Consider the following 14,067-nt stretch of genomic DNA (forward strand, 5'->3'; position numbering starts at 1 on the left):
CAGCTGAGTTTTTGTAAGAAAGGATTGCTTTTTTATTTGTGCGTGTGTCTCCACTGCTAAGCCAATTATTAGCAGTGGTTCATTGATTAAATTAAGTTCATTCAAGTGGTGTGTTTTGATATGTTCATAACTCGGGGGCAGAACACCTACTGACCAGCAAAGTCAATGTGGAAAACAGATTCACTTAACAACCATGTTACTGATTTAACTACAACAGTGATTCATTTAACAACTGTGGGAAGGAAATTTGTCATATGGGGCAAAAGTCATTGAACAAATGTCTTAGAATTGGAAATTTTGGCCTCAAAATTGTGGCTGTTAAGTCAAGGACTACCTGCATCTCGAAGAGGAGAGGAAGAAAAAAATCTCAAGAAAGGAGAATGTCCCTGGAAGATCAGGAGATTCAAGAAACTCTTTCCAGCTTCACTTTGAGAAAGTCAAGGAATTTAAAATAAGAAGAAAAGCTGGATAGACATGGTGTTAGGTTTCAACCTCTTGAAGTGGAGGAAAACTGGGGTTGTGCTTATTCATTGTCCATGGTCTATCACAGGGGTGCCAAACTTGATTTCATTGAGGGCTGAATCAGTGTTGTGTTTGACCTTGGGGAGGAAGGTGGGTGTGGCCAGAGGGTGTGGCCAGCTCAAGGTCACTCATGCCGGGGGCGCTTTTGATGGCCCAAGCACTCTTCTAGCAAAAATGGGCTTCCAAGTCCTTTTTGGCTGCAACAGCCTCCTGCCTTGATTTGGCCGTGATGGCCTCCTGCAACCCTCTGCCGGTGAAAACAGAACTCACAAGGGCCTTGAGTGGCCCCCATGAGCTCAGATTTGGCTGCGATGGCCTCCTGCAACCCTCTCCCAGTGAAAACAGAACTCACAAGGGCCCTGAGTGGCCCCCATGAGCTGCGATGGCCTCCTGCAACCCTCTCCCAGTGAAAACAGATGGCCTCCTGCAACCCTCCCCAGATGGCCTCCTGCAACCCTCTCCTGCAACCCTCTCCCAGTGAAAACAGAACTCACAAGGGCCCTGAGTGGCCCCCATTTGGCTGCGATGGCCTCCTGCAACCCTCTTCCAGTGAAAACAGAACTCACAAGGGCCCTGAGTGGCCCCCATGAGCTCAGATTTGGCTGTGATGGCCTCCTGCAACTCTCTACCAGTGAAAACAGAACTCACAAGGGCCCTGAGTGGCCCCCATGAGCTCAGATTTGGCTGTGATGGCCTCCTGCAACCTCTGCCAGCAAAAACAGAGCCCAGAATGGCCCTGAGTGGCCCTCCCGAGCTCAGTTTCTGGCTGCAATGGCCTCCTGCAACCCTCTGCCAGCAAAAACGGAGCTGGGAAGGGCCCTGAGTGGCCTTCACAAGCTCAGTTTTTGGGTGCGACTGCCTCCTGCAAACCTCTGCCAGTGGAAGGGCCCTGAGTGGCCCCTCACAAGCTCAGTTTTTCACTGCGACGGCCCCCTGCAAGCCTCTGCCAGTGAAAACGGAACTCCATTTTCCCTGGCAGAGGCACCGTGGGTTGGTCCGCTGTTTTAAGGGTGGCCCTCCGAGCAAGATCTAAGCACCCCACAGGCCTTGAGTTTGATACTCCTGGTTTATCAGAAAGACTCAATTGCAGTGGCAGTAGGCTCACTGCTAGAAGTTCTGAAATGCCACCACAGGGACAATTCATTCTGGAAGAGTCTAGCTACATAGACTCATCTACAATTTGATGGCCCGTAGCCAGACTTATGTTACAACCAGTTTTTGTTCAGTAGAAAAAACTATTACAAAAGCCTCAAAAGCATGTTAAAAGTCTACAGTAGTTTCAATTTCCTTCTCCTTGTCATGAATATGCAAAAAAAAGAGCCCCTTTTGGCTGTTATCTGGTTATTAAAAGATGACCAATGGGTACATTATCGCATTAACGATGTCTGTGTTCATACATCATGCTGAGCCACAGTTTGTTTCACCACAGTCCACTGACTAAGCTACAATCGGCCGGGTTCACATCTCATGCTAAGCCATAAACCTTGGTTGACTAACCCCAGTGGCTAGGTTTACAGAAACACGACACAAAACCCCCCAGTTATGGCTTACGGAGGCATCACCCGAAGTCATTCTACTGGGATTGACGATCCCCAAATTTCCAGTGCTTGGTTGAAGGAAGTTGGCTTAGAGCAGTGCTTCTGAAATAGTGGAGCATGCCCCCTTGTGGGGGGATGAGGCAATGCCAAGAGAGTCATGTGACACAGGGGAGCTTTTATTTTGCTGCAGTGAGTAGGACTCACATCCTATGTGACTCTTGTACTGGTACCTCCATTGCGGTCCTTGGCATTGTGTCCAGGGCCTCCCGTTCTAAAGGAAAACGTCTCGCGAGTTCACTCAAATTTGTTCAAACTTCTCAAACTCATGAGTTGTTTTCTTTAAGAATGGGCTGCCCTGGACACAATGCTGATGGACGTACCATTGTCCTACGCATGTCCTATGTAAGTCCTACCTACAAGTGTCAGGACATGCGTCTCGCAGTGGAGCACAATTTGGAGGTGATGGGGTGGGCCACAAGATGCGCATCAGCAGGGAGTGGGGAGATGCAAAATATCTACTTCTTCTTAGGGGGGGCATAACAGAAAATAACAGAGTTTGGCGGGACCCAGGAGAAGAGCCTTCTCTGTGGTGGCCTCGACCCTCTGGAACCAGCTCCCCCTGGAGATCAGAACTGCCCCCACCCTCCTTGCCTTTCGTAAAGTTCTTAAGACCCACCTCTGCCGCCAGGCATGGGGGAACTGAGACATCCCCCCTGGGCCTATACAGTTTATACATGGTATGATTGTGTGTATGCTTGCTTTTAATAATGGGGGTTTTAGTGTTTTTTAAATTATTAGATTTGTTCTTACATTGTCTTTGTTATTGTTGTGAGCCGCCCCGAGTCTACGGAGAAGGGCGGCATACAAATCTAATAAATAATAATAATAATAAAAATAATAATAATCAAGAAGCACTGGTTTAGAGGAAGGGTTGTCCAATCTTGGCGATTTTAAGATTTGAGGACTCCCAGAATTCCCCAGACAAACATGGCTGCCTGGGGAATTCTGGGAGTTGAAGTCCCTACATTTTTAAGCTGTCAACATTGGATACCTCTGGCTTAGAGTGATGTGTGACCCGGCCCCTGGACTTCTTCCTTCAGTGGCCTGTGAACATGGCTAGAAGTTACAAACAACACGTTATGGAGAAGAGGAATACTTAAGAAAGCCGTTGATTGAAATAATTACTTGCACGCTCTTTTCAAAAGGAGCAGGAAGCATTTCCTAATGTGCTCTAAATCAATCTTGGCAACTTTGAGACTTATGGACTTCAACTGGTAGAATTTCTCAGCCTGAGTTGAATGCTGGGAGTTGAATTCCACAAGTCTTAAAGTTGCCAAGGTTGGAGGCCCCCTGCTCTAAATAAAGTATCCAGCGACAAGGAAGTAAATCTCCCGTTCTTATTCTCCCTGCCTCTCCTCCAATTTTGTTCCAATTCCCTAGTTCTCCTTTTTCTTCAAAATCTCCCTTTTTCAGCCCGAAACGTGCTCCCACATAAGTAAACGCTGCTCACAGAAGGTTAGGGGAAGGGGACAACTTCTGAATGAAAACAGTACAATGGTTTCTCTCCTCGCCAACAGAAAGCGAGAATAGACCCTCTTTCCTTAGAGAGAAATATTGTTTGCAAGATTTAATCTGGGTTAGTCGCCAGAACCACACTAGGCTTAATTTTCTGAACTTTGGACTCGTGCTGGGAATCCATCTCCAGGGAACTTCTCTCTGCGGAAATATGCTTTTGGGGCTATCCTACGAGTTGTAGATACGTGGTGCCTTCAAATGGAGGGTTTGTGTGTTGATAATCGGTGATTAGCTGTTGTTTCCTGGGGCTGCCAAGCAGAGGCGCTATTTTGCAAGTTTGGAACCAGTTCGCCCAAACCTGTAGCAGAAATCGTGGGTGGGCCTGCCGTCACTCCAATCTCCCACCCCCTCTGCCCTGCCTCTATCTCGTCTGTTTTATGCACATTTTGATGCAAAGCGCATGTGTGGAATGACACACTCATGTGCAGTGGTGCATGTGAGCATAGTATGCACATGTGCATGTGCTCACACTTGCGATCCAATAGCAAAGACAAGGGAATATCTGCCAAGCTCTCAGCTCCTAAGATGGTGTTAAATCAGCACTCCCATTGATTGATGAAGGACCTGTTTGCCAGGCTTCTCTGCGAATGAGTTCCCTGCGTAGATTGCTTCTATGACTGTGTAGGACAGATGGGGAGAAAGCGAACCACCAAATTGTGGGAATAGTGCTTAGACAAGGAGAATCCCAATTCATTGCAATGAACTCCGTTAAACTCAAAACTCGCAAGGCATTCAGTTTCGCAGCTACTATGATTGTTGGCTGAGCAGGGACAAAAATAGCCAGAGAAAGAATTGAAGCCTGGAGAAAACAGATCATTTGCCAGTCAACAGGAATGCTGATTTACCATCACCTTATGCAATACTTAGGAGTTTGGTAATAAACAGCCAATCACCCACCCTCAACACCCCAATCAACCAATAGGAAGGCACCACATAAATATACGACACACAGAGCGGCCCAAAGCACATATAAGAGTAGTTCCCTGAGGATGGGTTCCAACACGAGTCCAAAAACTTGGACTCGTGTCGGAACCCGACCCGAATCCCGCAACATTATCCCAGGGCGTGTATAAATATTTGCCTTCATCCGCGAAATATATTTACTTCTCACCATGTTTCAGCCAAACCCAAAAACGCAAGGACCATGTCAAAAAAGAAAGGAAAATGAAACCGGGGCAAAAAATAAAATAAAAATAAAACCCACCCACCCCGAAATACTCCCCCCCTCCCAATGCAGTGGTTTGGTGCAGATTATATAACAGCGACATTTCCATCACAAGCTAACGGGGCATCAAAATACGACAACTCTGAAGCGCACATGCTCTGTCAGCCTCCATAAGAAATAGCTAAGGAACCCCTAATGCATGTCTACTTATTCAAGAGGTATATATATATACAACCCTTTTGAGAAGTAGGATTGGATGGCCAACATTTGGCCACTGAGTACCTTCAATTTTTTTTTTCACAACTAGCGCTTTCCACCGGGGATTTCGAGCCGTGTTCCCTTTGCAAGTCAGCCCACGCATGCAGCTCGGATCCCTTCCTGCGTTTAGATATTTTAACCCTCAAATCGTCTTCATTGCCGCCCTTCTTCTTCTTCCACCTCCTCCTCCTCTTGTCCTCCTCTCTTTTTTAATTTATCTATCGATCGATTGATTGAATTAAATAATCTCTGAATGTGCTTTGCAGGCTTTCTTCGAAAAAAAATAAAATAAAAAGTAAAACTCAAATGGCTCAGAAGGCAAAACATTTTGCGGCAAAGGGCCCCGTGGCCCTGTAAGGACCACGAAAAAGAGCAGGGGAGGCAGCTCCACAAACTGCCCCCCTCTGCCTGGCGGTTCATTTCAGCTGTCCGATCCGAGTTGTGTTTCAATGTCCACTCGGCAGATGGGGCATTTCTTACTGGTTGCCAGCCACTGGTCGACGCACACTTGGTGAAAGAGATGCATACACGGCAATCGCCTGGAAAAGAGAAGAACAAAAGACCCTCGTTATTCCAGAAGAAAAGGCAGGTTTGGTCTTCATCAGATGCAGTGATTGAACATTACAATAAGATCTATAAAGGAGACTGTTTGCAGCCCAGGGTTGAAATGAGGGTTGGTCTTTGTCGGTCTCTGAACTCCCGCCCAAATAAGGTAACACCACCATTCCTTCCTTCCTTCCTTCCTTCCTTCCTTCCTTCCTTCCTTCCTTCTGTCCTGCCTGCCTGCCTTCCTGCCTTCCATCCTCTTTTTCTCTTTCCCTTTCTCTCTCTCTCTCTCTTTCATTTCTTTCCTTCCTTTCTTCCTCTTCCCCTTTCTCTTTACCTTTCATTTCTTTCCTTCCTTCTCTCCTTCCATTTCTCTTTCTCTCTCTTTCATTTCTTTCCTTCCTTTCCTTTCTCTCTCTTTCATTTCCTTCTTTCCTTCCTTCCTTCTCCTTTCTCTTTCTCCTTCATTTTTTCCTTCCTTCCGTCCCTCCTTCTTTCCCTTTCTCTCTCTCTCTTTCCTTTCTTTCCTTTCTTTCTTCCCCTTCCCCTTTCTGTTTACCTTTCATTTCTTTCCTTCCCTCCTTCCCTTTTTCTTTCTCTCTCCTTCATTTCTTTCCTTCCTTCCCTTTCTCTCTCTTTCATTTCCTTCTTTCCTTCCTTCCTTCCTCCCTCCCTCCCTTCCATCCTCTTTTCCTCTTTCTCTCTCTCTTTCCTTTTTTCCCTTTCTTTCTTCCCCTTCCTGTTTACCTTTCATTTCTTTCCTTCCTTCCCTCCTTCCCTTTCTCTTTCTCTCTCCTTCATTTCTTTCCTTCCTTCCCTTTCTCTCTTTCATTTCTTTCTTTCCTTCCTTCCTTCGCCTTTCTCTTTCTCCTTCATTATTTCCTTCCTTCCATCCCTCCTCCTCTTTCCCTTTTTCTTTTTCATTTCTTTCCTTCCTTCCTTTCTTGCCCTTTCCCTTTCATTTCTTTCCTTCCTTCTCTCCTTCCCTTTCTCTTTCTCTCTTTCTTATATTTCCTTCCTTCTCTTTCTCTCTCTTTTATTTATTTCCTTCTTTCCTTTCTTCCCCTTCCCCTTTCTCTTTCATTTATTTCCTTCTTTCCTTCCTTCCTTCTCCTTCCCCTTTCTGTTTCTCTTTCATTTTTTCCTTCCTTCCCTTTTCTGTTTCTCTTTCATTTATTTCCTTCCTTCCCTCCTTCCTCTTTCCCTTTCTCTTTCTCTCTCTTTTATTTCTTTTTTTTAAAATAGTCTTTATTAAACATTTGAAATAAGACAGTAAAACAAACAAATAACATTCAATTTACAAACATACTGAACATGGGTTACATTTCATAATCTAGATGGACCATGAGGTCTTTTTCTGCCGTCAGTCTTCTGTGTTTCTATGTCTACATCTATTCCTCTCTGCCCCTTGCCTTTTATCCCCGGAGCTAGGGAAGAGCTTCGCTAGCAGCGGTGGCTTTTCCCATGCCAAGGACTAGCCCAGAGATTTCCACTGCTCTCCTCTCCTCTGCATATCCATAGGTCGGAGGCAGAAATGGGGCCAGGTCCATTCGACAGTTATCAGCTACCTTTGGAGTCGGAGTTAGAATCGGAGATAAGAACAGCTGGAGCCTGTTCCCAATGTGCATATGGGCAGAGCCATCAGGAAAAGGGAACAATTAAAGAATAGAGGTCAACTTGGGGGTGAAGGCACAATGACCCCTTCCATAGGGAATAAATAGGAGCAAAATGGAAGTGATGTACTTTTGCCAGACCCATCCTAGACTACTGCTCATCTGTCTGGAACCCATACCACATCTCAGACATCAACACCCTTGAAAATGTCCAAAGATATTTCACCAGAAGAGCCCTTCACTCCTCCACTCGAAACAGAATATCCTATGAAAATAGACTTACAATCCTGGGCCTAGAAAGCCTAGAACTACAGCACTTAAAACACGATTTGAGTATTGCCCACAAGATCATATGCTGCAACGTCCTACCGGTCAATGACTACTTCAGCTTCAACCGCAACAACACAAGAGCAAGCAACAGATTCAAACTTAATACGAACCGCTCCAAACTTGACTGTAAAAAATATGATTTCAACAATCGAGTTATCGAAGCGTGGAACTCATTACTGGACTCAATTGTGTCAACCCCTAACCCCCAACACTTCTCCCTTAGACTCTCCACGATTGACCTCTCCAGGTTCCTAAAAGGCCAGTAAGGGGCGTACATAAGTGCACTGGTGTGCCTTTCCTCCCCTGTCCAATTGTCTTTCCTTTCTCTCACTTATCATATATATTTTCTTTCTTTCATATATCCCCTCCTCTAAGTTCACATTTACCCTTATATATATTACTACATGTCTATTTTTCTTCCTATGCATTTGTGTATTGGACAAATGAATAAATAAAATAAAAAATAAATGTTTTCAGGAGACAATTATTTCATTTTATTAGTGTGAGGATTTGCTTATCGGACAGACTCCATGCCAAGTATGTCATTGTACAGCGTTGTGTCTAGAAGCTGTACAATGGCAACTATTGCCGGGACTTTGCTGGATGTAAATGCTAGGAATTCACATTATTGCTAGCCTAACTCCTTCTGCTCAGAGTCCGGAAGGAGTTGGGCGGCTCAAATATACAATACATATGGAAGAGAATAGACATTAAGTAATATATATAAAGATAGAAAGTAAAAAAGAAGAGAAGTAGATGGGAGGGAGAGAGTATATATGATATAAGAGATAAGGAGAGAATATATATTATATATATATATATATATATAGATAGATAGATAGATAGATAGATAGATAGATAGATAGATAGATAGATAAGGAGAGAATATGTATGATATATAAGGGAAGACAATTGGACAGGGGACGAAAGGCACACCAGTGCACTTATGTACGCCCCTTACTGGCCTCTTAGGAACCTGGAGAGGTCAATCGTGGACAGTCTAAGGGAGAAATGTTGGGGGTTGGGAGTTGACACTATTGAGTCCGGTAATGATACTCCCAGATTTTCGTTGTCTTTCTCTTACACTTCTAATCTTTAAAGAATGGGACTTTGGTCTCTGATCTCAGGGGCAGCAAACCTATTAAAAATTAAAAATTCAGATGTAGATTTTTTTAAAAAAAGAAAGAGATCTCTTGGCCAGTTTTGTAGAGTGTTAGCTTCTGCCCCCACCATTTCTAGCAACTTTTGATTTCAGCAAGTCTTTGATTTCATCGAGTCTTTGGAGGAGGGTGGCCTAAAAGTCCAATAAAATAAATAAATTTCCATTATTTTTAATTTAAAAACGGAATGAGAAATTGTTTGGCCTGGAAATCAGACTGTAAGTGCAACAACCCCCAAGCACCAAGGACAGTATCCAAGCAACTGGCATCTTAGCTGTGTGCAATCTTACTGCACATCACCCAGTCTGGAGAAGTCATCACTTAGTTACTTATAAAGCTGCAGTGTTAAGAGACATTGCTCTTAACAAGCTATTAGTACTGTTGAAAAGTATCTCATGGTAAAAATATCTCTTGAGAGTTTTGCTTTGTTTTTCTAAAGGAGAAAGTAGGATGAATGACTAGATCGTTAAAGATAGGACTTTTAAAAAATCCAGCTATTTCGACACACACACACACACTTTTGCACTCGGGGACACGGTGGCTCAGTGGCTAAAGACGCTGAGTTTGTCAATCAAAAGGTCGTCAGTTCAGGGGTTCAAATCCCCAGCGCCACATAACGGGGTAAGTTCCCATCACTTGTCCTGGCTTCTGTCAACCTAGCAGTTCGAAAGCATGTAAAAAATGCAAGTAGAAAAATAGAGACCGCAAATTCTAGTCTTATCTCTACACTTCCATCCATTGTATTTGTATTTGTATTTATTAGATTTGTATGCCGCCCCTCTCTGTAGACTCGGGGCGGCTCACAACAGTGATAAAAATGGTACATAGAGACAAATCTAATAATTAAAATCTAAAATAGCAATTATACATATAAAAAATCTAAAAAAACCCAGTTCCCCCAAGCTTGACAACAAAGATGGGTTTTGAGGAGTTTACGAAAGGCAAGGAGGGTAGGGGCAGTTCTAATCTCTGGGGGGAGCTGGTTCCAGAGAGTCAGGGCCGCCACAGAGAAGGCTCTTCCCCTGGGGCCCGCCAACCGACATTGTTTAGTTGACGGGACCCGGAGAAGACCAACTTTGTGGGACCTAACTGGTCACTGGAATTTCGTGCGGCAGAAGGCGGTCTCATAGATAATCTGGTCCGGTGCCATGAAGGGCTTTATAGGTCATAACCAACACTTTGAATTGTGACCGGAAACTGATCGGCAACCAAAGCAGACTGCGGAGTGTTGGAGTAACATGGGCATATTTGGGAAAGCCCATGATTGCTCTCGCAGCTGCATTCTGCACGATCTGAAGTTTCCGAACATTCTTCAAAGGTAGCCCCAAGTAGAGAGCATTGGTTAATAATATTCTAGAATCTCCACAACAAAAAATTCCCATTTGTCAATTATATAATCTTATACAGAGACCTTTAACGATAATAATTATACATATCTTGTAACTTTCCAACAGTATCAACAATTATCTGAATCCTTTTCAACATTAAATCAAATTTATTAATGTTACAAATCTTATATAGAAACATAGAGTATGGTGATAGCTATTCAAATTTTATATCCTTCTAACAATTAACCTACTGTAATCTAATTGATTTCTCTTCATATCTTTGTTCATCAAAACTTAATTCAAACTATCATATAACATATAATCTTACATAAAACCTTTAAAAATAATAATTATGCAAATCTTATCATATTCCAATAATATCTATAATTGTCTGAATCTTTTTCGATATTAAATCAAATTTGCAAACTATGCAAATCTCATATAGAAACAAATGTTATAAAAAGCGTCCAAATTTAATTCAAGCCAACATGTAACTATTATTATTATTATTATTATTATTATTATTATTATTATTATTATTAATTAGATTTGTATGCCGCCCCTCTCCGAAGACTCGGAGTGGCTCACAACAACAAAACAGTACAAATCCAATGATTAAAACAATTTAAAACCCTTAATATAAAAACAATCATACATCTCATACAAACCATACATAAACGGCCCAGTGGAATCAATTTCCCCATGCCTGATGACAGAGGTGGGTTTTAAGGAGTTTGCAAAAGGCAAGGAGGGTGGAGGCAATCCTAATCTTTGGGGGGAGTTGATTCCAGAGGGTTGAGGCCACCAGAGAGAAGGCTCTTCCCCTGGGTCCCACCAGACAACATTGGTTCGTTGACGGGACACGGAGAAGGCCAACGCTGTGGGACCTAACCGGTCGCTGGGATTCGTGTGGCAGAAGGCGGTCCCGGAGATTAAAAAATGAGATAATTATGTTCATTAATTTTACATACCTATACACAACTAATATTATTAACATGATTAGATAGAGCCCAATAATTCTAAAGAAAAAAATCCTATAACATTAGCCATCAATCATCCATATTCTTTCAGTCTCTCACCAATTCCACTTCTTATAAATTTTCCCTTTCCAACCCCTTCTCTTAACTTTTCCTTTTTCTTTCTTTTGTTTTTATGCCAATAATTTCTTTTTTCTCCAAATTCCTTTCCTTCCTTTTATAGGTTATTTTCATAAATCTGCTCCCAATTCCTCCTAGTCTCTTCTCCCTATTGTCCTTCTTATTTTCAAATTGTTTCCTTTGATACCAATACTCGCTTCTTTCTCTTTTCACATCACTGTAAATCCCAATGGAAACCATCAGTGTATTATTTTCTATTCCCTTTTCATTTTTCACATCCCTATAAATCCCCAAATATCTCTTGAGGGTTTTGCTTTGTTTTTCTAAAGCCGAAAAATTAAGTAGGATGAATTACTGGATCATTATAGATGACATTTTTTTTAATCGAGCTATTTCTCTCCTCTCTTAGGATGCATTCAGGGATGCAGTGGCTCAGTGGTTAAGGCACTGAGATTGTCGATCAAAAAGTCAGCAGTTCAGCAGTTTGAATCCCTAGTGTCGCATAACAGGGTGAGCTCCTGTTACTTGTCCCAGTTTCTGCCAACCTAGCAGTTTGAAAGCATGCAAAAAAAATATATGCAAGTACAGTGGTACCTCTACTTATGAACTTAATTCATTCTCTGACCAGGTTCATAAGTAGAAAAGTTTGTAAGAAGAAGCAATTTTCCCCATAGGAATCAATGTAAAGGCAAATAATGTGTGGGATTGGAGCAACCACAGGGAGAGTGGAGGCCCTGTTTTCTCCCAGAAGATTCCTAGAGAGGTCCCACAGAGGCTTCTCCCTGCCTTTTCCAGCCATTTTTCCTCCCAGGAGATTCCTCAAGAGGCTCCATGGAGGCTTCTCCCCGCCTTTTCTGGTCCTGTTCCCTCCCAGGAGATTCCTCAAGAGGCTACATGGAGGCTTCTCCACACCTTTTCTGGTCCTGTTTCCTCACAGGAGATTACTAGAGAGGCCCTACGGAGACATCTCTCCACCTTTTCCGGCCCTGTTTCTTTCCCGGAGATTCCTAGAGAGGCCCCAAGGAGGCTTCTCCACACCTTTTCTTGTCCTGTTTCCTCCCAGGAGATTCCTAGAGAGGCCCCACAGAGGCTTCTCTCTACCTTTTCCGGCCCTGTTTCTTCCCCAGAGATTCCTAGAGAGGCCCCATGGAGGCTTCTCTCTGCCTTTTCCCGTTACATTTTTGGAGGCTTGGGTTTGTAAGTGGAAAATGGTTCTTGGGAAGAGGCAAAAAAAACCCTTGAATACCTGGTTCTTATCTAGAAAAGTTCATAAGTAGAGGCATTCTTAGGTAGAGGTACCACTGTAGAAAATGGGTATCACTTCTTTAGAAGGCAACAGCATTCCATGCTCCTTTAGGGTTTAATCATGCTGGCCACATGACTATGGAGAAATCCTTGGACAGCACTGGCTCTTCGGCTTTGAAACGGGAATGAGCACTGCCCCCTAGAGTTGGGAAGAACTATCAGGGATGCATGAGGGGAATCTCTATCTTTAGGCTGCATTTATCTTTTTTTTTAAAAAAAAAGTAAATGCGGTGGAATTTGTATAAAGGCTTGGAAACAAATTTGACAGAGATTGGCTGGACCAAATTATCTCCGGGACCGCCTTCTGCTGCACGAATCCCAGCGACCAGTTAGGTCCCACAGAGTGGGCCTTCTCCAGGTCCCGTCAACTAAACAATGTCGTTTGGCAGAACCCAGGGGAAGAGCCTTCTCTGTGGTGGCCCTGGCCCTCTGGAACCAACTCCCCCAGAGATTAGAATTGCCCCCACCCTCCTCGCCTTTCGTAAACTCCTTAAAACCCACCTCTGTCATCAGGCATGGGGCAACTGAGATACTCTTTCCCCCTAGGCCTTTACAATTTTATGCATGGTATGTCTGTATGTATGTTTGGTTTTATAATAAGGGTTTTTTTTAGTTGTTTTAATATTTGATTGTTACATGCTGTTTTTTATCACTGTTGTTAGCCGCCCCGAGTCTACGGAGAGGGGCGGCATACAAATAAAGTAAGTAAGTAAGTAAGTAAGTAAGTAAGTAAGTAAGTAAGTAAGTAAGTAAGTAAGTAAGTAAGTAAGTAAGTAAATAAATAAATAAATAAATAAATAAATAAATAAATAAATAAATAAATAAATAAATAAATAAATAAATAAATAAATAAATAAATAAATTTGCATTACTTGCCTTAACTCTGATATCGGGTGATAGAGTAACAGGGGCTCCAAGAGCCAGAGATATTCGTAAAATGAAGTGTGTGAAATATAACAACTTCTGGGTTTCAATATTTAGATGAGCAGATAGCCCAGAGTGATAGAAACACAGTTCAAGAAGATGTTGAATTTGTTCTACCTACGTGACTCTATCTCAGGAAAATGTTCCTGAATAAAAACCTTTATAGGAGATCATTTTTTTAAAAAAAAATTGATTTAATTTAATCTCTAAAGCACCAGAAGGCAGGACCAGAAGCAATGGATGGAAGCTAATTGAAGAGAGAACCAAGCTAAAACTAAGGAGAAATTTCCCTTTTCTCCACTGTAGCAATCTCAGGAATGATCCTTGTTAGATTCGCATGTAAATGAAGAAGCAGGTCACAGGGACCGTTCAGCACCTTTATTGGCTATTAGCTAGAACGAATACGAAGTGCCGGCAGGCTTCAGGGAAGCTTCTAGCCACTGACGGGAGTATTTCTCCTCCTGCTCCGAGTCTTCAGAGAGGGGCGGCATACAAGTCTAATAAATTATTATTATTAAATTATTATTTAAAAATCACCAGCGGCTATGCAAATAATCACTACGTACATCAGTATGTAACAATCATATACGAAACATAAAATGAACATATAATTGAGTTTGTCGTCTGCACCTCTATAACTGCCTGGTTTGGCTCTGAAAACCCAACAAGACAGACACAGACTTCAGAACTGCAGAAAAAACCATTA

The 14,067-nt window shown here is 42.7% G+C and overlaps 1 protein-coding gene across 1 annotated transcript in view; it reads right to left on the reverse strand.

The window, feature by feature from the left end:
- Nucleotides 1-5,314: 5,314 nt before the first annotated feature.
- ARK2C (arkadia (RNF111) C-terminal like ring finger ubiquitin ligase 2C) overlaps nucleotides 5,315-14,067 on the reverse strand; it is a 187,925-nt gene continuing 179,172 nt past the window's right edge. The window contains exon 8 of the mRNA XM_070736424.1: nucleotides 5,315-5,597. Coding sequence (XP_070592525.1) covers nucleotides 5,480-5,597 — 118 coding nt within the window. The 3' untranslated portion in view covers nucleotides 5,315-5,479. The remainder of the gene's footprint in view (nucleotides 5,598-14,067) is intronic.

This window comes from Erythrolamprus reginae, chromosome 2 (genome assembly GCF_031021105.1).
Source record: "Erythrolamprus reginae isolate rEryReg1 chromosome 2, rEryReg1.hap1, whole genome shotgun sequence".
Taxonomy (NCBI): domain Eukaryota; kingdom Metazoa; phylum Chordata; class Lepidosauria; order Squamata; family Dipsadidae; genus Erythrolamprus; species Erythrolamprus reginae.